The sequence below is a fragment of the Phocoena phocoena genome, chromosome 13, assembly GCF_963924675.1.
Source record: "Phocoena phocoena chromosome 13, mPhoPho1.1, whole genome shotgun sequence".
Classification (NCBI taxonomy): domain Eukaryota; kingdom Metazoa; phylum Chordata; class Mammalia; order Artiodactyla; family Phocoenidae; genus Phocoena; species Phocoena phocoena.
Genome location: NC_089231.1, coordinates 46,723,857 through 46,745,559, shown reverse-complemented (window position 1 = coordinate 46,745,559; position 21,703 = coordinate 46,723,857). Strand labels below are relative to the sequence as shown.

General features: G+C 40.9%; 1 protein-coding gene across 2 annotated transcripts in view; it reads right to left on the bottom strand.

Annotated features, from left to right (window-relative positions):
- Positions 1-1,611: 1,611 nt before the first annotated feature.
- CDH2 (cadherin 2) overlaps positions 1,612-21,703 on the bottom strand; it is a 213,475-nt gene continuing 193,383 nt past the window's right edge. Inside the window, exons 15-16 of one of the 2 annotated variants that reach the window (XM_065890425.1) lie at positions 12,657-12,821; positions 1,612-2,410 (exon numbers count right to left, since the gene is read on the bottom strand). In XM_065890425.1, the coding sequence (XP_065746497.1) occupies positions 2,204-2,410; positions 12,657-12,821 (372 nt within the window). In that variant the 3' untranslated portion in view covers positions 1,612-2,203. The remainder of the gene's footprint in view (positions 2,411-12,656; positions 12,822-21,703) is intronic. The other variant, XM_065890426.1, reaches the window with a different exon arrangement.

Here is a 21,703-nt window from a genome sequence, read left to right as displayed (position 1 = left end):
TGAATCAATAGAAAAGTAAATTTCACTATTATAAAATTATCTTTAAGCAAAAAACCACATGGAGTTAATTAGAGGAGGTATACTGTGTAAGTTCTTTTCAAAGTGTACAACATAAGCATATGTAGTGAGATAACGATCATGAGGGATACAGGAAAATAGAGTGAGAATTTTTTCAAGTCTCTAAAAATCCATTTATGAATCATAGTATGACACTGAACAGTTTTACAAAACTGAGTAAGGTGGTTTCGCTTTTCTGTCCTCTGTGACTACATCAGGCTCCTACTGTACTATATGCTTGAAATTTGTTAAGAGAGTAGATCTTAAGTGTTCTCACCACATATACACAAAAAGGGTAACTATGTGAGGTGATAGATTCATTAAATAACATGATTGTGGAAATCATTTCACAATGTATACGTATATCAAGCCATTACATTGTACACTTCAAATATACAAAATTTTGTCAGTTATACCTCTTTAATAAAGCTGGGGGAAAAAAAAGGTCCAGTCAATGAATAGAAGTCAAACCGAAGTGTATTTCGCTAGATACATCAAACAATGGCTTCAACAGATCGCCTGGGAATTCCTGGCATCCGCTGCAGTTTCCAGGGCCAGCTCTATCCCTTTTTAGTGAGCTTTTCTTTAAATCGGTGCTCTAGTGGGAAAGGCCCGTTGGAGTCAGTTGTAACCTCAAGCACGAGCAGAAGGGCATAAAGGATGTTAAGAATGACACAAAGTTCACTGAACTTAAGGATGTGATTTGTATACCACCTTCAGTGTAGTCTATTCTTGTGTCACTCGATGTTTTTCTTCTATGATGAGAAGATCCACAGTGGTTCTCTCTGCTGCCCGCTGGACACGGCTGCCACGCTAAGGGTTTTAGTGGTGAACAGTGCGAGAACTAATACACGCTTTTGTACTACGGTTCTCAACGCAACTCCAGGACCTGGATCTTTGCAACATTCAAAGCAGCTCAAGTAGAAAAGAAAAAGTTCAAACCAGTCACCAGATCCAAAATTAGCATTTTATTCAGAACGCTGGGGTCAGAGGTGTATCATTTATATTCTGGTACACAATACAGAGGCAAAGCTGTTGTCAGAAGTCTCTCCAGTTTAAAAGCTTTTTTTTTTCATTGTTTTAAAAAAACACACACTTTAGTAGTGCCACCAGTGTCAGGCCACCCCTTTCGTTTCTTATGTTTCCTTTTTTTTTTTTTTTTTTGGTACAAATTATGTAAAACATTTGTGCTAAGAACTTTTCTCCCTCCCCAAACAAAAATGAAAATAAAAAATAAAAAAAATAAAAAAATTAAAAATTGAGTATTCTAACTACAGCTCAACAACTGAATCAAATGTCACTGTTTTGTAAATACTTTATCCATAACGAAAGATATAAACATGCAAAAAACCTGAATCCAGTCCAAATAATACATACACGTGTTCTGAAGTTTCTGCACTTCTCCATAGACTATGCCAATAAAACATTATGTACACATACCATTTTTACAGTGAAGTGGAAAAAATACAGTAAATAAAAAAGTGTACATGGATTAAGACCAAAATGTGTCTAACATTCTAGTTTATGAAAAAATTCAATTTTGCTACAAATTGGTGATATGAAAACTCCCTTTATTTGCAACCAGCTGCATAAGTTTCAAGATTTTAGTGGAAAAAAAAAACAAAAAAAAACTAAAGTCTAAATCTAGAAGTAATGTACATTTTCCAATCTCATGGTCTCATCCCCCAAGATAATAAAATTGCTCCATGAGTGGTTTTGTCTCTTTAATTCCGTATTTTTAATAAAAGCAAATGCATTGTAACAAAAGCGTGTCGAAGCATATCATGGTTTAACTTACTGCTCCCACCACAAAATATTTTGTCTTTTACTTATCGTTTCAGAAATCAGTACCATTAAAGCCTTAAACATAAAACTAATTCCAATCTGAAAAAGGTACAAAAAGGCACATAAAATCCCAGTGCTTCTGTACTGTAAAATTCAAGTGTAACTGAGCTCAGTGTCTTTCCAAACAGTATTGGATCACTGATATTCCCTCTGAGCCCAAACTGGTTTACAGCCTCTGCCACAGCCTCCAGCAAGCACTGTGCTAGTAGACTACAAAGTTCAAGCCTAGCTTCTGAATGCTTTTTGGGAATATCAGTTGAAATTGTTTGTACTTGTCCAAAAGCGAAGTTCACCCTGAAGTTCAGTCATCGCCTCCACCGTACATGTCGGCGAGTTTCTTGAAGCGGGGCCCCCAGTCGTTCAGGTAGTCATAATCCTGGTCGCCTCCACTACTGGAGGAGTTCAGGGAGCTCAAGGACCCGGCCGTGGAACCACTGCCTTCATAGTCAAACACTAAGAGGGAGTCATATGGCGGAGCTGTGGGATCGTTGTCAGCAGCTTTAAGGCCCTGCAGTTTGGAAGACAAGAAAAGGATGAAGAGAGGGTTACAATTAGCAAATCCACAAGCAGACGCTAGTGGTCCCGTGGCATCAAACACTTGTTTTTAAGTTTCCACCTGCAGACCACCGCATTTGCAACCCAGAGAAACTGGGGTTATCACCATGTTTGGAAGTTAGACGAAAACTAACTGTTGTCTTTTCCTCTGTGAAGAAAGAACCCTAAGGGGTCTAGCCCAGTGAGGCCGAAACATACCATGGGACAGGATTCATTGGAGAATGCGTTTGACAGGTGACAGAAATGAATGGCCAACTGCCTGAAGCTGTGAGGCGGAAGACCTTAAATGAAGTCTGGTAATGCATTCCTGTAACAGTACATCGGGCAAGACCAGTTTTGAATAATTACTGGAAGAGTAAGGTGCATGAAATAATACAGAAGGCTATGAAATCATGTGGTATGTGGACCCTCATCTATGTAGGGTCAGTCAGAGGATTCTGACAAACTGGCTTAAAAGGAATTATAGTCAAGGCAAAAAGAGAGACATAGAAATGAGTGCCATATGATCCTTGCCCTCTGTAAGCTTATAGTCTAGCATAATAGACATTATTGTAGTATGACATAAATGATAAACAAGTACCAAAACTATGAAGTCTAGACAAAAATTATCAGAATGCTGAAAACAAACTTCGACCGGCGATGAGAGCTACGTGTCCAAGGAGGAAGTGGCATTCTATTTGACATAAATTTGGAAAGATGTCAAAGGAAGAAAGAAGACGGGCCAGATGTGATTACAATACAAGGAAAGTTATTCACTAAATCATTTATGTTCTCAACAGAACATAAAATGTGAAATTAATTGATAAATTGTGATCAGGTATTATTTTTTAAGAACGGAGTGACTTCTAGCTCCCACAGGCTTTAGAAACGTCATGATCCAATATCAATACATAGTATAAACATTGAGGAAGAGGATCCTGCCAATGTAAAATAGTATGTATATACATGGCTCTTAAAAAGAACTGGAAAAATGAGAATCAATGAAATGCTTATCAACACACTTAACTCCTGCAAAAGATGCTTTCTTTATACATAACTCATGTATCTGAAGCTATCGTAATTCATAATTATGCTTTAAAGATTTAATACTATGTCTTTTTGCCACATACTAAGTATTTTTTTCATACTAAAAATACTAAGTATTTTTTTCTCTAATTTTTTCCCACTTCCATTCTAGTAAGTCCAAGATACACCAATGTTAGTCTCCAAACAATCATTCTCTTTTCCCACAACTCTTAGATGTAGACATAGAAAATGGACTTGAGGACACAGGGTGGGAGGGGGAAGCTGGGACGAAGTGAGAGTAGCATCGACATATATACACTACCAAATGTAAAACAGGTAGTGGGAAGCAGCCGCATAGCACAGGGAGATCAGATCGGTGCTTTGCTATGACCTAGAGGGGTGGGATAGGGAGGGTGGGAGGGAGGCTCACGAGGGAGGGGATATGGGGACATATGTATGCATATGGCTGTTCCACTTTGGTGTACAACAGAAACTAACACAGCATTGTGAAGCAATTATACTCCAATTAAGATCTATTAAAAAAAAAAGGCCGGTGGGCTTATGGTGGCTTCACTCATCCAAGACGTGATGAACTGTCCATCTTTAGATCAGTCCTTCCAATCCACATGTGTTTTATGAGTACATATATGTTTTTTATCAGTAGAAAGGAGGAGGGAGAGGGAAAAGAGCATGAAAATTGAGGTCAGAGTCAGCACACGTAGTGGTTAAGAGCGCAGACTCTGGGGCGACGCTTCGGCTCCGCACGCACAGTACTAGCTGTGGGACCTGGGCTAAGTTCTACCAGCTTCATTTCCTCATCTGCAACTGTAATCACAGTAATACGATCATTACGGAGACCAAATAAAATAAAGGGACCCAAGGGCTCACCACAGTGTCTGGCACTTGTTAGAGCTCAAGGAATATTAGTGATTTTTTTTTTTTAACTTTTAAGGTTAGAGAAAAAAATTCTTGCTTTGGAATTTGAAAAAAAGAAAAATAGATGTGAAGACAAGAGCATTTTAGAAACAAAATGGCAGCTGCTTGACTTCAATCAAAAACCAGAAAGAAAAGTACACCCTACCGCTTCCCCATCCCAAAGCCTGTCTCACCAACAATCCTAACCTTTAATTAAACACCACTGTTCCTCTTCTCAGGTAGACTATTTATAACCCAGACATGCCTGTGTAAAGTAAAATAAAACAAGTCTTCCTTGAACTACTTCAGTATATAAAACACAAATAATTTTGGATAGGAGTTTCTTGATCATATTTGCAGAATAAGCTACAGGGCAATTCTGTTAAGACGGAGAACTGCAAACTCCCAATTTCTCAAAATTCCTAATTCCTTTTTGTGGTAGATTGTGTTACTGTCCTCAGTGATTCACCATCCTCTCCCTGTGGGTGGATCACACGCCCGCAGCACCACAAGTGCCTCTCTGGAGCCAGCTGACTTCCCTAACCCACTGTCAGGCTTGGCTACCCGACTGGCGTTGGCCAATGAATGGAAGCAGCTGCGTGGAGGAGACTCGAAGAGTCTAACATGCTTCCACCAGGCCCCTCGCCTTTCCCCCTCTGCCAGGAGAACAGCCTGCCCCAGAGGAAAGTTTTCCTCCTGCCTGGATCCTGAAGTACAGAAGATATGTGAATCATGGCATCAGCACCAAACTGGAAATACGGAAAGGTGAAGACGAACTTGAAAGGGTCAATGGCAGGGCATCATGTGTGCCTGGATTCCCTGGAGATGAAAACCATGGCCTGTGCTTCCTGTGACTTAAAATAAATGCTAGAAGCTCCCTGGTCTTCACCGGTGTGTTAAAGGGCCCAAGACTCTTCATCAAATGTCTATGCCACCTAATTAATTTCCTTAAAACAAATATAACACTGGTGATAATCCAGCTCCATACTCACCACCGAGGTTCTCAAAAATATTTCTTAAAAATTTTTTTAATCTCCTGCCCTGACTTTCTGGTCATTCTGATAGCAGTTGAATCTATGCTTTACTTTTTTTTTTAAAAAAGGGGTTAAGGCTATAAAACCGCTGAGAGGTCACTGTGCTAGCCAGAACATCAAACACTGCCTCAGATTTTCATGATTACAAAAGAGCAAAACCCAGTGAATGTTTCAAGAATTCTTAGGCAAGAGCCATCTTTCTAGGCTGAAGGTAAGAACTTAAAAGTCCCCTCCACTTGGAGAGCACTGATTTGTATCCGAGAATAAAATATGACGGTTCCGGCTGAGGCATTATATCAATTCCGGGTAGTATTTTGGTAATTCTAAAAAGATCGTAGTCAAGTCCTGAGAAACTGATGGTGACAGGCCGGCAACCAGGGTGAACGTACCGATAAATCTGGGAGTGGGAAGCGGGGCACACGAGCTCTGGTCCTCCCTTATGGGATTCCTTTATTTGTACGTGTGGACACCACGTCACATGATGTGTGACACGCTGTTGCCAAATTTACAAGCTAACTGCATGTGTTTCTCTCTCCCTACCTGGGTTTGACTAAATCTAGAAGAGGATGCGCTTGTTTCACCTTTCCTGGACAGGCAGAGCTTGAACTCTGGATGAATCTGAACTAGTTTCCATAGTGAACTGCCTCTGTCAAATCAAAGAGCTGTGGCCCTGGCTGAATTCTTGCTGAGCTTATATTTATAGACTTCTGATCCCATGCTTTATGGATGGAGACATGCTTCTATAGGGACTATAAAAAACCCACATTCTTGGGTGAGGGAACACGCGAAGGATGTAAGAGGAAAGAGGTCCTATTGATCCCTTACATTCAGTCCTCTATTGTCTCAAATCCACCGCCTTAGTTCAGGTCATCATTATATCCTGCCTGGACCACAGCAAAGGCCTGACTGGTCTCCCTGCCCCCAGGACTATTCCTGCTTTTTTTTTGGGGGGGGGCAGTGTGCAGCTTGTGGGATCTTAGTTCCCAGACTACGGATGGAACCCAGGCCCTTGGTAGTGAAAGCGCAGAGCCTTAACCACTGGACTGCCAGGGAATTCCCTATTCCTGTTTCTTACTTAGAAACAACTATTGGTTCCTTTCTCAGACGTTATTTGATTATTTGATGTCACATCCTCCCCACGCCAAGAAAAACTTTCTGATTGCTATACCCTACAGCAGTGTTCCCAAAATAAGGGAGGAGTCCCCCTAGGTGTGTGCAAGATGATTTTTAATTGGTGCACAGGCACTTTAAAACAATTATTTTTATTTAAAAAAAAAGTTACAATTGATTAAAAGTTTAATTAAGTACATCATAGATGAAGTCTGCAGACATGGAAAAAACTAGGTGTCACTCAAATGCCTGATGCCTGATGTTAGAGTAAGCTATAGGATGATGTCAAAACCCTCTGAGGAGCATTCAGTGAACCTAATCTGTTCACCCACCTCTTCTGTTGCAACTCTTCTCAATTCCAGCAACCATAACTGAATTATTCACCAAAATCTCCCCAAACCTAAAAAAGTCATGTTCTTAGTGTACCTCCATGTTATTTATGCATTCATTTCCTGCTAGCTGAAATGTGATTCCTTTTGTTTAAAATGTCCCATCTCATATTTTTTCATTTAATTTCCATCCATCCATCCATCCATCCACTGTTAAAAATGTCACTTCTGGGCTTCCCTGGTGGTGCAGTGGTTGAGGGTCCGCCTGCCGATGCAGGGGACACGGGTTCATGCCCCGGTCCGGGAAGATCCCACATGCCACGGAGCGGCTGGGCCCGTGAGCTATGGGCGCTGAGCCTGCGCGTCCAGAGCCTGTGCTCCGCAACGGGAGAGGCCACAGTAGTGAGAGGCCCACATACGGAAAAAAAAAAAAAAAAAGTCACTTCTGCTGCCTGGAAGTTTTCCCCTAACCATGACCGAGAGTAATTCCTGTGGTCTCTCTGGTCCTCTTTACTTTCATTGCCATGTTTTGGTTACACTAGATTGTGACATCCCTTTCTGCTGAGGTGGTGGTGTATTCATTTCATATCCGCTGTCCAAAACACTGCTTGACATCCAGTAAGTATTCTAGATGGTAGCTTTGTACTGTTGTCCGGGGCTTAATTTTTTCTCCTCAGCACCTCGTTCATGTTTGTATCTATACCTTTCAGAAGAAGCTAGGATTTAGGTTTAAAATATCTGCCGACATAAAAGTATACCATGATCACATGACAGTGGAATTTTGTGACTTATCAACGCCAACATTACTATGTCTCCTTCTGGGAAATTCATTTTACTGAAAGCATTTTTTTTTTTTTTTTGAAAAGGAGAGGTTTCTATCTGTTTTATTTACAGTTACAGGGCAGTAGAAAGTTTTTACTCCTGAATAGTAACTTGTAATGATAATACAATACTAATGATAATTAAGAGATTTTACTATGCAACAGTCACTACACCAAGCACCTTACATCGACCTGATTATTCATTCCTCACTGCAATCTTAATAGAAGTGTCTATTATCATCCCCATTTTATGAATAAGAAAACTAGAAATCCAAGTGGTTACGTCCAAGGACCTTGACCTTGTACAAGGTAACAGAGCTGTTAAATGAGGCACCTGGATTTGAACTAAAACGCCTAACTCTTGTAGGAGAAGACAAAGATATTTTTAAAAGAACATGTTAAATTTAATTAATAGGAGAAAAAAGGCAACAATTTTAAACTTCAGGAGTTTTAAACAAAGTATTCCAGGAGCACCTTCCATAAGTTTTTTAATAATATTAATCAAAAGTCAGTCCTTTAATAGAAATATGTCCTTGGTTTTTAGATTCCTGAGATAAAGAAATATACAGAATTAGTATCGTTACTGGAGGTATGCTAATATCTACTGTCGGGCTGAGATTAAATGACACTGTTTCAACTTTTCACCATCTGAAGGTCTTGTTTAAAAATCTCAAAATAGAATGAAATTCTGTGTTTAAAATTCAAAAATGTGTGATTTGTTTTACCCTACCTACCATCTGGAAACGCTATCATTTTTGAGATTTATTATTTAAATAAACAAACTAGAAAAATTTCTCATGCGTTTACCTATTCCTTACACCTGTAAACACACTCCAATTATAATCACCACTATATTTTTCTTCCTTTGGAACATTCGGTACTATGCTAAACCAAATAAAACCTGGGGATAAAGAAATCTGTTTTTATTTTAAGTGTATTTATAAAATGTGCTTGAGTTCTTTCTAGGTGACTTCAACCACTTTTAAAACTTTACCTGTATTTATTTTTATCTGTCCAATTATAGAAAGATACTGTACAGGTCTTAATGCGTGTCTTAGGTGGAAGAATCTACACAGTGGGTCTGACTGTAATCTCTGATTTAGGCCTTTGAACAGTTTGAGCTCTTTGGACTTTTCCACAGACCTGACCATCACATCCCTCGACCCTCTTTTTAGTTGTTTTCTGTGACACCTTAAACGCCTTAGACTTTCTTTTTCCTGTGTCCAAAAGTAGGGCATTTCTAGGTATAGATTTTGGGTTCCCCTTTCTACTCCATATTCCTCTGCCTTACAATCACATTCAATTTCAAGGATTCAGTAGCCATTTGGGGAATAATTTCCAAATGTGATCCTTTTGTCCATTCACGTACTCACCGAACCAGTGTGCCCCACAATGATTCCCCAGGGATACACCTCTTCCACTGGACCGCAGGAGGGCCCTGAGGGGAGGCAGAAGGGATGCTTGGGATAGGAGTCATGGAGGGAGGCGAGTTCTAGGTACATTGGGATGTCGCAGGATGGTGCCCACCCATACTCTGTGTCCCTGACCCTTCTTGGTCTGGTAAAGACTTGACTAATATCTAGAAAAAGGGCAAAGGACACTCCAGGCAGGAACAACACTGTGGGAACTGGTGCTGGCATGGAATCACAAGCTGAGAAGAAATTACAGGTAGAGGACTCTGTTGCTGGCCTGTAGGATGCAGGTAGGGGAAGGGCCTGAGATGAAGCTGGACCACCTAATAAGAACCAGATCTAATGGGTGTCCTCTGCCTGGCAAAGTAAGAGTTCAGATACTGGAACGTTTGCCTGGTACAGAGATCACGCTAGCAGTAGCGCAGGGAACTCTCACAGAGAGAATCTCTGTCTAATGTCTCATCTACACATCACTGGCACAGGATGTACACACCATAGATATTCGGTAGTTATCTGGTAAATGAATAATCCTTAACCAAGCTCAAGATGATTTCCAAATGAGCCATTTCTAACAAATGTAGACAATTTTCAAAGTATGAATGGGTTGTATTCTGGAAGTTAATCTGCAAGTCAGTTGTTCAGAACAAACTTCTTCATATACGTATTCACACATGTTCGCTACGACCTCCAGCCACTTTATAGACCGTGTACCTGGGCGCTGTTTTAGGAAAAGGCGATTCCAAATAGAAATTCCTACTGTGTACGTTTTCCTACTGTGGCATTAGAAGGGTTGGGTAACTGAACCTTACTAACTAGATACTCTCCTCTCTCTACTGAAGAAAATCCAGTCATGTTAAAAAAAAAAAAAAAATGAGTGAACGCACCAGACACAAACACAAGGTACACAAAACACGCAACTTGGAACAGCCAATATCCTCACTTCCTGAATGTAATCGGCACCAGTGAGAGTGAAAGCCTCCAGACATGGGCCCCAGTGAATCCCAGCCAAATGCACATGGGTGATGCTCATGGCTGCATGCCCTACACACCCGCCACAGTCCTTGAATTCCTTGAAACAACAGAATCTAAGAGTTACGCAACATAGTAGATGTTTAGGTTACACAAAGAAGAACGGGAAATAGCCCCCATTTCAGAGAGTATGGACGCACTCATAAGGAAGAAATAAATACTAACAGTGACACCCCATGGTGAGGGAGAGTCTTGTAACCTTCCCAGGGGTATCAAAGGGGCTTCACAGAGAAGGGGCGCTTGAGTTGAATCTGAAGGCTAAATGAGTGTCTCACGGAAGGTCAAGAAGGAAGGGCTTTGCAGAAGTTATAGTTAAACCTGTGATGCTTTTGAGGAACTACAAATAGTCCAGGGGGCTGCAGCACAGAAAGGGAATGTGGAGGGAAGAGAGGGCAGGAATCAGATTACAGACAGCCTTAGAAATGACCCTTAGTGCTTGAATTTTATCACGAGAAAAGCAGAGTGTCCTGGATGGGATGGAAGCCCACAGAACATTGACACTTCAGGGACTGGCAGAAACATTCAGGTAAGTATTTGCTGAATTACACCAAAGCCAGAAATCTTGCTTGAAAAAAATCCAGTGCCTACACCTACAGTCAAAGGTTCACTATATCTTGAAACCTGACAACCATAGGAATAAATAATTTCTTGTAATGACGAAAACTAAATTAGAAGTAAAATCATCAGAAGTGGGCTTCCCTGGTGGCGCAGCGGTTGAGAGTCCGCCTGCCGATGTAGGGGACTCGGGTTCGTGCCCCGGTCCGGGAAGATCCCACATGCCGCGGAACGGCTGGGCCCGTGAGCCATGGCCGCTGAGCCTGCACATCAGTCCGGAGCCTGTGCTCCGCAGCGGGAGAGGCCACAGCAGTGAGAGGCCCGCGTACCGCAAAAAAAAAAAAAAAAAAATCATCAGAAGTAAAATCATCAGGCACTCTTATATATTCAAAAATATCTAGTTATATATATATTATATTTTATATAATATATATTAGTTTTATAATATATATATTATATTTTATATAATATATATGTTTTATATAATATATATTACATTTATATCATATATATTCCTGCTAATTCCCCTAACCAGGCCTATATGTATATAAGTAATCTGGAAAAGTCGGGGCATATTTTTGTACATAAAGGAGTTACCAGCATCCTGTTTTCGCCTTCTATCAGCTTTTAAATCGTGTGTACTACAAATTAACCTATTACCAATTTAACAGAAGTGAACAGATAAGTTCAAAAAGTAGCATGTATTTTAGGAATAGATAGTAATGAATATTGTAAAGACAGATAAGTTAATTTTGTTTCAAAACTTTTCCTACAAACTATAAGAGCATCTAAAAATCTAAGGTAGATTGATTATGTAGATGTAATATACAAATATTTCAAGGAAGCTCAGGAAATGAGTCTTATCTGCACGAGACTGAAGGCAATATATACAACAGATGCTTTCCACTTTGTAAGGCACTGAGACCAATTCTAATCCTGGAGATTCTGAGCGGGAGGATCTGGCCAGAGAACACGGGCCCTGCCATATATTCGCGATCAATATCAATATGTATCATTTTCTTATACTAACAATAAAAATTCGAAAGAAGAATTGCAGGGCTTCCCTGGTGGCGCAGTGGTTGAGAGTCCACCTGCCGATGCAGGGGACACGGGTTCATGCCCCGGTCCGGGAAGATCCCACATGCCGCGGAGCGGCTGGGCCCGTGAGCCATGGCCGCTAAGCCTGCGCGTCCGGAGCCTGTGCTCCGCAACGGGAGAGGCCACAACAGTGAGAGGCCCGCGTACCGCCAAAAAAAAAAAAAAAAAAAAAAAAAAGAATTGCAGTAAAACTGTAGACATGATCAAAAGAAGCATTATAAATCATCTGACTTCAAAACTTAAGGATTAAGTGTAGGAGAACTCTAGGTCAGTAATGAAATAAGAGAATGCCATAATAATTTTGACAGTGGAAATCATATCTGTTATATTCAACAGAGAATTAGCTGCCTCTTGCAGAAGCTCTTAAAACTCCTCAACTAGACAAGTATTTAAATCACTTACATAATATTTAATTTAGCTGCTCTTCCTGTTAATCTCATATGATGGACCTCTCGTTGTTGGGTAGGCACTGAATTCTCACCATTTGTGGCATTCAAAGGGTACAGTGTGAGGAAAATGAAAGTGAACTCTTATTACATGTATCGGTGCTAATAAATGAAATTAGAATTCACTATAATATCGTTAGCCTATTTATTACTTGTAATCTAGGGAAAAAATTCTTTCGGAGAGAGTGTGACTAATACTGATAATATATACGGATGTCATTTACAAATGCAGAATATTAGTTGATCCGTCTCTTTTGGGCTGACCAAAGCCATCTCATCTGTTCTCTGTTACTGAAGCCACATTTCCTTTTGCATAAAGTTAGGAAAAAGAATTGTGTTTTAATGAACTACATAGCTGTATTCCCAGCAAGTTGTGGTCTCCATAGTACTAACTGTTAGCATAAAATGAACACCCTTATAAAAAAAAGTGAGTCTCTTTTTGCACCTCATTAATAAAGTCACCGATGTCCCCAGGGTGCGGGGCTGCAGATCGAACCGGGTACTGGGGCTCAGCATGGATGGGTCTCTCATCCAACCGTCGGATTCCGACCGGCTTGATGGCATCTGGCTCCACGGTATCAGGCTGCTGGAGCTGGCTCAAATCATAGTCCTGCAAGAGACAAAACCAACACCCCATGGGAGACGGGCATTAAGATGGAAAGTTACAACCTCTGTTTTTAAACTCATACCCAGAATGCACCGAAATGAATGAAATTTAACATAATGGAAAAGTTGCCACTAGGAGCTTTTCATGTTATGATTAAATATTTCTTTCACGCAGCTCTTTCTTCTGTGTTTTTCATTTCGACAGTCTGTGCGCCATCTGCTTTCCTATGTTCCTCATCAGTTTCCAATGGGAAACAGCAGTGAGATGAGGTCCCACTACAAAGTGACTAAAAAACCGACTAGAAAATATAGTTGTACCATAGAAGTAAAAGTACTAGCTTAATGTTGATGGGGCTCAGGACAGCTACCCCAAACTATGGCATCGTGGCGTATTAAATATCTGAGGCTCAAGCACTCTTTTTAAAAACGGCAGAAGCAGGAACGTCCCTCTGACTCTTCCCACCTCACCCTTCTTCCCTGAAACAGGTCGTAACGTTCCCATGTGAAAAGCCCCCTCCTGGACCAGGAGGAGGAAAGTCCTCTTCATCATCAGAGACTAGGATTTGGGACCTAGAACTCTGCACAAACAAACCTTTCTTTAATGATAAAAGAATCACGTGTTTATGATATAAAACTCAGAAAATAAAAAAGCTATAAAGAAAGCGATCTCATCTGTAATTCTGCAATGCAGCGGTCATATTTGGGTGTATTTTATTACTATAATGAAATGTTGTTTTTTTAAAAAAATTTTTATTGGAGTATAGTTGATTTACAATGTTGTGTTAGTTTCCAAGTGGATCAGTTATACATATACATATATCCACTCTTTTCTAGATTCTTTTCCCATATAGGCCATTACAGAGTATTGAGTAGAGTTCCTTGTTCTATACAGTAGGTCCTTATTAGTTACCTATTTTATTATATACAGTAGTGTGTATATGTCAATCCCAATCTCCCAATTTATCCCTCCCTCCCTTACCCCTGATAGCCATAAGTTTGTTTTCTACATCTGTAACTCTATTTCTGTTTTGTAGATAAGTTCATTTGTACCCTTTTTTTAGATTCCACGTATAAATGATATATATTTGTCTTTCTCTGTCTGACTTACTTCACTCAATATGGCGATCTCTAGGTCCATCCATGTTGCTGCAAATGGCATTATTTCTTTTTCTTCTTTTACGGCAAACCTTCTTAAAATAACCCTTAACTTCCTAGTTACTTCACCATTTACTACTCTTAGCCCAAACCCTTTGTCTTGTCAATTCTTTACAAATTTACTGTTTCTTTGTCTAAAGGGTATAAGCTCTTCTTGCTCTGGTCACTTCTTCAGGTCTTCATTCTCTTGTGAAGGTCCCCATGTACAGGTAAAAGTTCGATCAAACGTGTGTGCTCTTCTCTTTGTTAATCTGTCTTTGTTGGTTTAATTTTCAGACTCAGCCAGGGACCTGAGGACGGTCGAGAAAACTTTTTCCTCCCCTACAACGTTATATTGCTTTCATATTAAAAAAAACTGTTGCAAGTGTATTTTCCTTTACTTAGAGGAAGGCATTAGTTCATCAAGGTTTCAAAACCACTTCACTCCTCCCTCCCTTCAGTGGTCTAGAGCAGGGGTCCCCAACCCCCAGGGCACAGACCAGGCCCCACAGTAGGAGGTGGGCGGCGGGTGAGAGGGTGAAGCTTCATCTGTATTTACAGCCGCTCCCCATCGCTCTCATTACCACCTGAGCTCCGCCTCCTGTCAGCATTATAGTGAGTTGTATAATCATTTCGTTATATATTACAATGTAATAATAACAGAAATAAAGTGCACGATAAAGGTAATGCGCTTGAATCATCCCCAAGCCATCACCCCACCCCACTCCGGTCCGTGGAAAAATTGTCTTCCGCAAAACCAGTCCCTGGTGCCAAAAAGGTTGGGGACCGCTGGTCTAGAGTCTGCAAACTATTGTTGGTGGGTCCAGTCTGATCTGTGGCCTGTTTTTCTTGAAGAATGGCTTTTACATTTTTAAAGGATTATTTAAAACAGCGGTAACAATAAAGAAGACAAAGAATATTCTACGGAGACTATATGTGGCCCCCAAAGCCTTGCTATCTAGCCCTTTAAAGAAAAAGTTTTCCAACCTCTGGCCCAGAGGTAAGAAGCCAGGGAGTGTGGATTCTCTTCTGGTGCAGTCCTGTGGGAATGTCTTGGAAATACAGCCTGTTCACTTTGAGGGGCAGAGAAGAACTTGGGAAGAAGGATGCTCTGGGCATTGGTTGGACCTTCAGAACTACTTTCGGCTTTAGCATCAGCCAGCTGGACAGGAATGTCCAAAGACACTAACTGTAATGTGGAAATGCATCAAAATTTTAGGTTTGGGCAAATACTTTATAGTTTTCAAACCTCTAAATTCTGGTGATATAAAACGTCACATCCCCAGCTTAACTGAAATTCTCTAATTCACTGTTGATATTTACAGAAAGTACAGATTTGCTGGTACTCTTTTTAGTTCAGGCTTCATCTCTGTCTGAAACCAGCTCAAAACTGTTTACAGTTATCTCTACAGTGGTTTTGATTCATTCGACGCTTGAATATTTACCATGTTCTGGCAATGCTCGAGATCCTTTACGTACGTTTGCTCATTTAATGCTCTGAACAACACTGTGTGACGTTAAGTTTTATTATCCTCATTTAAGAATTGAGGAAACTGAGTCTCAGATCACCCAAGTCATCTGTCGATGGCTCCATATCTACTGAGACACAGAGACAGGCTCTGAGTTCAAATGGATTAGACTCTAAAGCCTAGCTCCTGGCGCAGGCATCTGGGAGGGCGAGTCAAGTCCCAGCTACAAGGTTGGATGGATGAGGGAGAAGGGGCAGGAATGTGAAGAATGATTAAAACAACAAAGGAGTCACTGACATTCAACCCACTATGTACCAGGAGCTATACCAGCCTCCTGTAAGTGTCTTCTCACTGATACTTCTCCTTTCTTCTTTCTGAAGAATGCTTTATTACCATAATTTTAGATGAAGAAACAGACTCGGAAAGGTTGAGTAACTTGTCCAAGGTCACACAGCTGGTATTCAATTGACATGAGAATCAAAACCAGGTGTGTCTGACTTCCAAATGTCAATCTAACACTGAGCTCTGTTCGTTGAGACGCCCTAGTTGTTCTGACAACCCTCCCCTAAACAACTCTTAACCAAGGGCTTCAACTGAGCTAACGAGTGAAGGCACTCAGGAAAAGCTCCTCCTCTGAGGGATGGACAAGGTGTTACGGGAGGGGAGGCAGGCACACAGAGTAGGACAAGCCAGAGTGGGATGTACGGTTGGTACATCGCCAAGTATGAAACGCTCAGAGAGGGAAAGAGCGCGTTAGGTTCGAACCTTGAATGACACGTGGGTTTGGGAGAAAGGACCATTCTGGTGGAATCAACAGCGTGAGCAAAGGCATGGGGATGCTGTCTCCTTTTGTGAGGGTAGAGTATTTCAAAGCACCCATACAAAACTTGAGTGAAGACACCTTGATCTTGCACACATGGGCTCCATTTAAAATTTTATAGGACGTGTGAGTTATTTATAGACTATCTTAAAGCAGAGGCACATAATGGTATGACAGACGGGAAAGCCTTTGAAATGTTAAAATGTTATACAAAATAAAAAGAGGGCTTCATTTAGAGAATTCTGAATGCTTACATATGAAGAAGCATCGTTTTCCAGGTGATGTTTAATTACATAACTACCAAGCTTAACAGAGGGGCTTAACCATGAGTAAGCATGTCTTCTGACAATGATGGAAGCTTTTTTTTTTTTTTGCGATATGCTGGCCTCTCACTGTTGTGGCCTCTCCCGTTGCGGAGCACAGGCTCCGGACGTGCAGGCTCAGCGGCCATGGCTCACGGGCCTAGCGGCTCCGCGGCATGTGGGATCTTCCCGGACCGGGGCATGAACCCGTGTCCCCTGCATTGGCAGGCAGACTCTCAACCACTGCGCCACCAGGGAAGCCCGGAAGCTTTTTGGAGAAAGGGAAAAACAGACTCTAAGTACAGGGATGATGACAGCTAATAAATATCTTTACACTGAGGGTGAAAAATGCTCTATTAGAGGTCTCAATTACATGAAATTAAGTAATTGAATCTTATGCTTGAGGACTGTCTTTAACCTGGTGACACATTCCTTGACCATCCTCAGTATATCACGACAACTCCATATAAGAATACAGAGTGATTTCTTTGGCATAACTGGAGCCACGAGAGGCAGTGGGATGTTTCTTACGTGGAAAGGACTTGTCCACCTTGATTTCTTATACAGCTCCCACTATATCCAAAGGTTACAAGCAGAAATGCATTATGTTTGGCTGACAGTGTTGAAAACATTTTCTAATAAGTTGTCAACACTCAGACTTTGGGATATTTTACCTGAAAATAGGAAGATGTGGTGTAAAACCAGGCTTAACTTCTGACACAGAAAGCTGTTACAGCTGAGAGCATCTATCTCCTTTGGACAAGGACAGACTGTCCACCTGGCCTGCTTCGCTTATTAGTGTATACATGGATCAGCATATTCATTTACAGATTCTTACCTTTCTTTGGATAGCCCTTTCCTACTATCTTAAGAACCAGAGCAGGAAGTCTAGAGATGTCTGTGGTCAATATGTCAGGCCCATAGAAAGTGCTCACTAAAAATGTGTTGAATAAAAGTCTCAGGGATGATATTCACGCCAGATGTGCACAAGAGCAAGAAATGTGCTTTGGATCGCATGACACACCATGGCAGTGATTCACAATGGGGAGGAAGGGAAAAAGACCCCGGGTCCCATTGCTGAGACTCTTTGCCATGGTGAGTACCTCCCCCTCCGTGATGCAAACGTGTCATGTTCCTCAGATACACTGATATCTAAAAAAGAGGCACAAAACCACTGATTTACAGGAAACTAGAATCTGGGTTAAAACACGTGGCTTAACTTTTCTCTGTGATGGTTTCCCTTGTCTATTGCAAATACGGGATATGAAAATCTGATGGTGGTATGAAGTGGGCAGAAGTGTCTTCAGATCACAGAGACGGTTTTTCTGTCCACATCCATCTGTGCTCTATGGCAGAGTCCTGCCCCGAGGATCCAATTTTAAGCCTTTTGGTAAGGGGTCACTCTATGTGAAATTATACACCCTAAATTATATATCTTTATAATCCCATGATGCTTTACTTAAACACACAAATTACAGCATGTAGGATAAGAATTCTAAAGAGAATTACAGAGACTGAAAACATTCTCAGGGTCACTGGGTTCATGGCCTTACTTCTGAAGATTAGAAAGAACCCCAGAAGAAATCTTTATTTGGTTCCTAAAACTCTCTAGAGAAACAGTGGATCTGAAAATTCTCTTACGATTGTCAACCTTACTTTGTCAACATTAACTTCCCAGAGAAATCCAGTTTTCAAACGAAGGCCATGGAAAAATCTTATTTTAACTAACGTTTGGAATATGTGTTATTTGGCAATGATCATGGGAAGCAGGCATAGAATTAGGGTTTTTAGATATTAACATTGCAAGTAACTGAAAACACTTCTTTTTGGGTCTATGATTTAAAATGTCTTAAAGGTGACACAATTCTGGGAGAGTTAGTCAGCAGCTTTAACTCTGGTTCTGTCTTATTAAATTCCACTGACTTGCAATGATCTACAATTGGTTCAGAAAATGATACCACGAATTGACCTGAAGGCATTTGGTTATGTTTAAATAAAATAAAATGCTGCTTCAGTATAAAGTGAAATTCTAGATTCCCAGGCAAAAATTTCAGAAAGCTCTGTGGCTGGTAGAATCTACAGAATCGTGCAATTATGCCTTTTTTTAAAAAAATTAATTTATTTATTTGCGGTACGCGGGCCTCTCACTGTTGTGGCCTCTCCCGTTGCGGAGCACAGGCTCCGGACGCGGAGGCTCAGCGGCCATGGCTCACGGGCCCAGCCGCTCCGCAGCATGTGGGATCTTCCCAGACCGGGGCACGAACCCATGTCCCCTGCATCGGCAGGCAGACTCTCAACCACTGCGCCACCAGGGAAGCCCCAATTACGTCTGTTTTATAGAGCGATGAAAATATTCATTTACCATTTCATGAGTATCCAAAGAGAGCTTACTGGGTGCCTGATGCCATTTTTAGCTCTGAGAGTGTGAAAGAAGGAAACCAGCCTTTACCTGGTGCCCATCATCTGTCAGGAGTTACCTTAGGTGCCTCCTTATGTGATATCTCAGACGCTCCAAGCAAAATCCTGCCAAGAGAGTGCTGTTCTATCCCATTGATTCCCATAACTCAGAGAGGTTAATGATTTGCCCAAGATCATTAAACAGTGTGGAAGGAGCAAACAGAGACCACCAGAGCAAGCAAAATAACAACTAAAGAAAGCTGTATCTTCATATATAGAGAACAGACCTGTGGTTGTCAAGGGTGGGGCGGGGTGAGGGAGGGAAGGACTGGAAGTTTGGGATTAGCAGATGCAAACTATTACATATGAGATGGAAAAACAACAAGGTCCTACTGTATAGCACAGGGAACTACATTCAATATCCTGTGATAAACCATAATGGAAAAGAATATGGAAAACAATATATATTTGTATACCTGAGTCACTTTGCCATACAGGAGAAATTAAACACAACATTGTAAATCAACTATACTTCAAAAAAAAGGCTGTACGTTGTTGCCTGGGCCAGTGAAGAAAGGGACAGAAGAGTTTGCTGAAGGGGGGAAAATGAGGGGCTTTAAGAGCCAGAAGGGAAGTTCAAGGTGGTTATGCTAACTAGGCAGTGGAATCCAGGACTCTGGTCTGCGCACAGCTGGTTAAAGGCCTCACTGACTTTCAGTCAGAAAGGAGTCTTCACCTGGGTCCAACAACAGTCTGTCACGTGAGGGAGGGGGAGGGCTCTCAAAGTTCCTGGTCCTTTCTCAGCCTCCACCGGTGAGAACCAGGGATGGAACACAAGAGCCAGTTTGGCTGGTTGGTACAAGTGGAAAATGTTCCTTTTACAGTAGCAAAGGCAAGTAACTTTCAAATTCCCATACAGATAAGGTAAATATTTTTAATGTTTCAAGACTGAGTGAGAGAAACAAAAATACTAACATGAAAGTAAATGGACAAAATTCTCAAGGGAAAAAAAAAAGGTACCCGATACCTTTTACTTTTTCTTGCCTGTGGCAAAGGTAAGAAACCTTTCAGTCAGCCACAAAAAGGAATGGAAGATGGAAAAGGAGAACATTATTACCTCACCCTATATAGCTCCTGGCGTTAAAATAATTGAATAAAATAACGATAAGGTGTCAACACATTACTATACAGCCGCTGACAGCTAAGTTGAATACACTTGCAAGCTTTATGTAAATTACATTACAACCTGATTTTCTTCCCCAGTGAGGTGTAGTTATGTTGGTAGCTATTTACACAGGGGAATTGATGTGGAAAACGAGGTTGATTCTAGGGATTACGAAAGCCCCCAAAACAAAAGATTTGCTAACAGCTTTTCTGGTTTAAATCATAAGCCTAATAGAAATAAAGTAACTTGGAGACTTAATATATAGATGAAGGTCCCCCATTCTCTGTTTTCATCTCACTGGAGAGCCACTTTACCACTCCCCACAGTGGGAGGGAGGTGAGTCTCCATTAAACACATTCATTGCTTCTGCTTCCGTGGTTTACTGTTCATGCTGCCCTGTCACAGCTTCTTTTAAAATTCTGTTTTCGAGAATGAGCACATTCTTTGGTGCAAAATTGTGGTTCTGCTTCAGAAACTGGCACTGTTGAAATTTTATCATAACTTATTTCCCATTGTAAAGTTATGGCACGTTCTTTTGGAAACAAATGCAGCAAATACAATGCAATTCAATTTGATTCAACAAAGACTTTCTGAAGAGTCTTGGGCCAGAGACTTGGTTACTGACTTCATAGAGCTTTTAGTCTAGTGTCTTTTAAAAGGACACATTTAAAGCTAATATAAATTTAACATAATAGATAAAACTATTACAAAAATACGGAAAATGAAGGTGTAAGGAGCTGTGAAAGAGGTGCTGCTGGAAGAAATAAGGATATGGATACACAAAGCATTTCTAGCAGAGTAACAGGGGCTTCAGAAAGATGATATGCTCCTCTCAAAATGTGAGTTTTACCCTAATGTTTGTGATTTCCCATTCTTTCCATGTAATTCAGTTACAGCCTTATAAACATGGACATGTTTTCTTAACCCTTTCAAGCACTGTCTTGGGAGACAAAAAGTATAGCTTTCTGAATGCATCTTCAGTAACACATTCTCACCCCAAGCCCCAACTTCTCCTTACGTAGAACAAAAATGTCACCACTCTGAAAAGGTCAAGGTCATTCTGTCTTAGCGTGACCTATTATTCTATCTTGGAGGAAATCTAAAGATAGGTAATAAAGTAATGGCAGTATTTGGTTGGGAATATGGTGACGGCATCAAAATACTTCACTCGTTTATGTCACGTTGTTTTGGAATTTCCTAAAGAGATATAGTCTTTGTTTTAAGATAAATTTACAAATGAAATCAATACAGAAAAGGGAGTATAGTATTGTGATTTTAAAAAAATGGATTCTGAAATCAGAGCATCTGAATTCAAATCCCGGCTCTACCCTATCTATCTGGGTGACCTTGGGCAGATTACATACATTTCCTGTGCTAACCTTCAGAGTATTCAACCTTTGGACAAAAGAGTGAATGAAGACTTCATTAATGGAAAGACGTCTATAGCAGGGATCAACTTTTCCTGTAAGACCTGATAGTAAATATTTCAGGCTTTTTGGGCCATCGAGTCTCTGTCAAAATACCTCAACTCTGCTGCTGCTGTGTGATAGTAGCTATAGGCAGTACGTAAGCTGTGGACATGGCGCAAGGCCACACAAA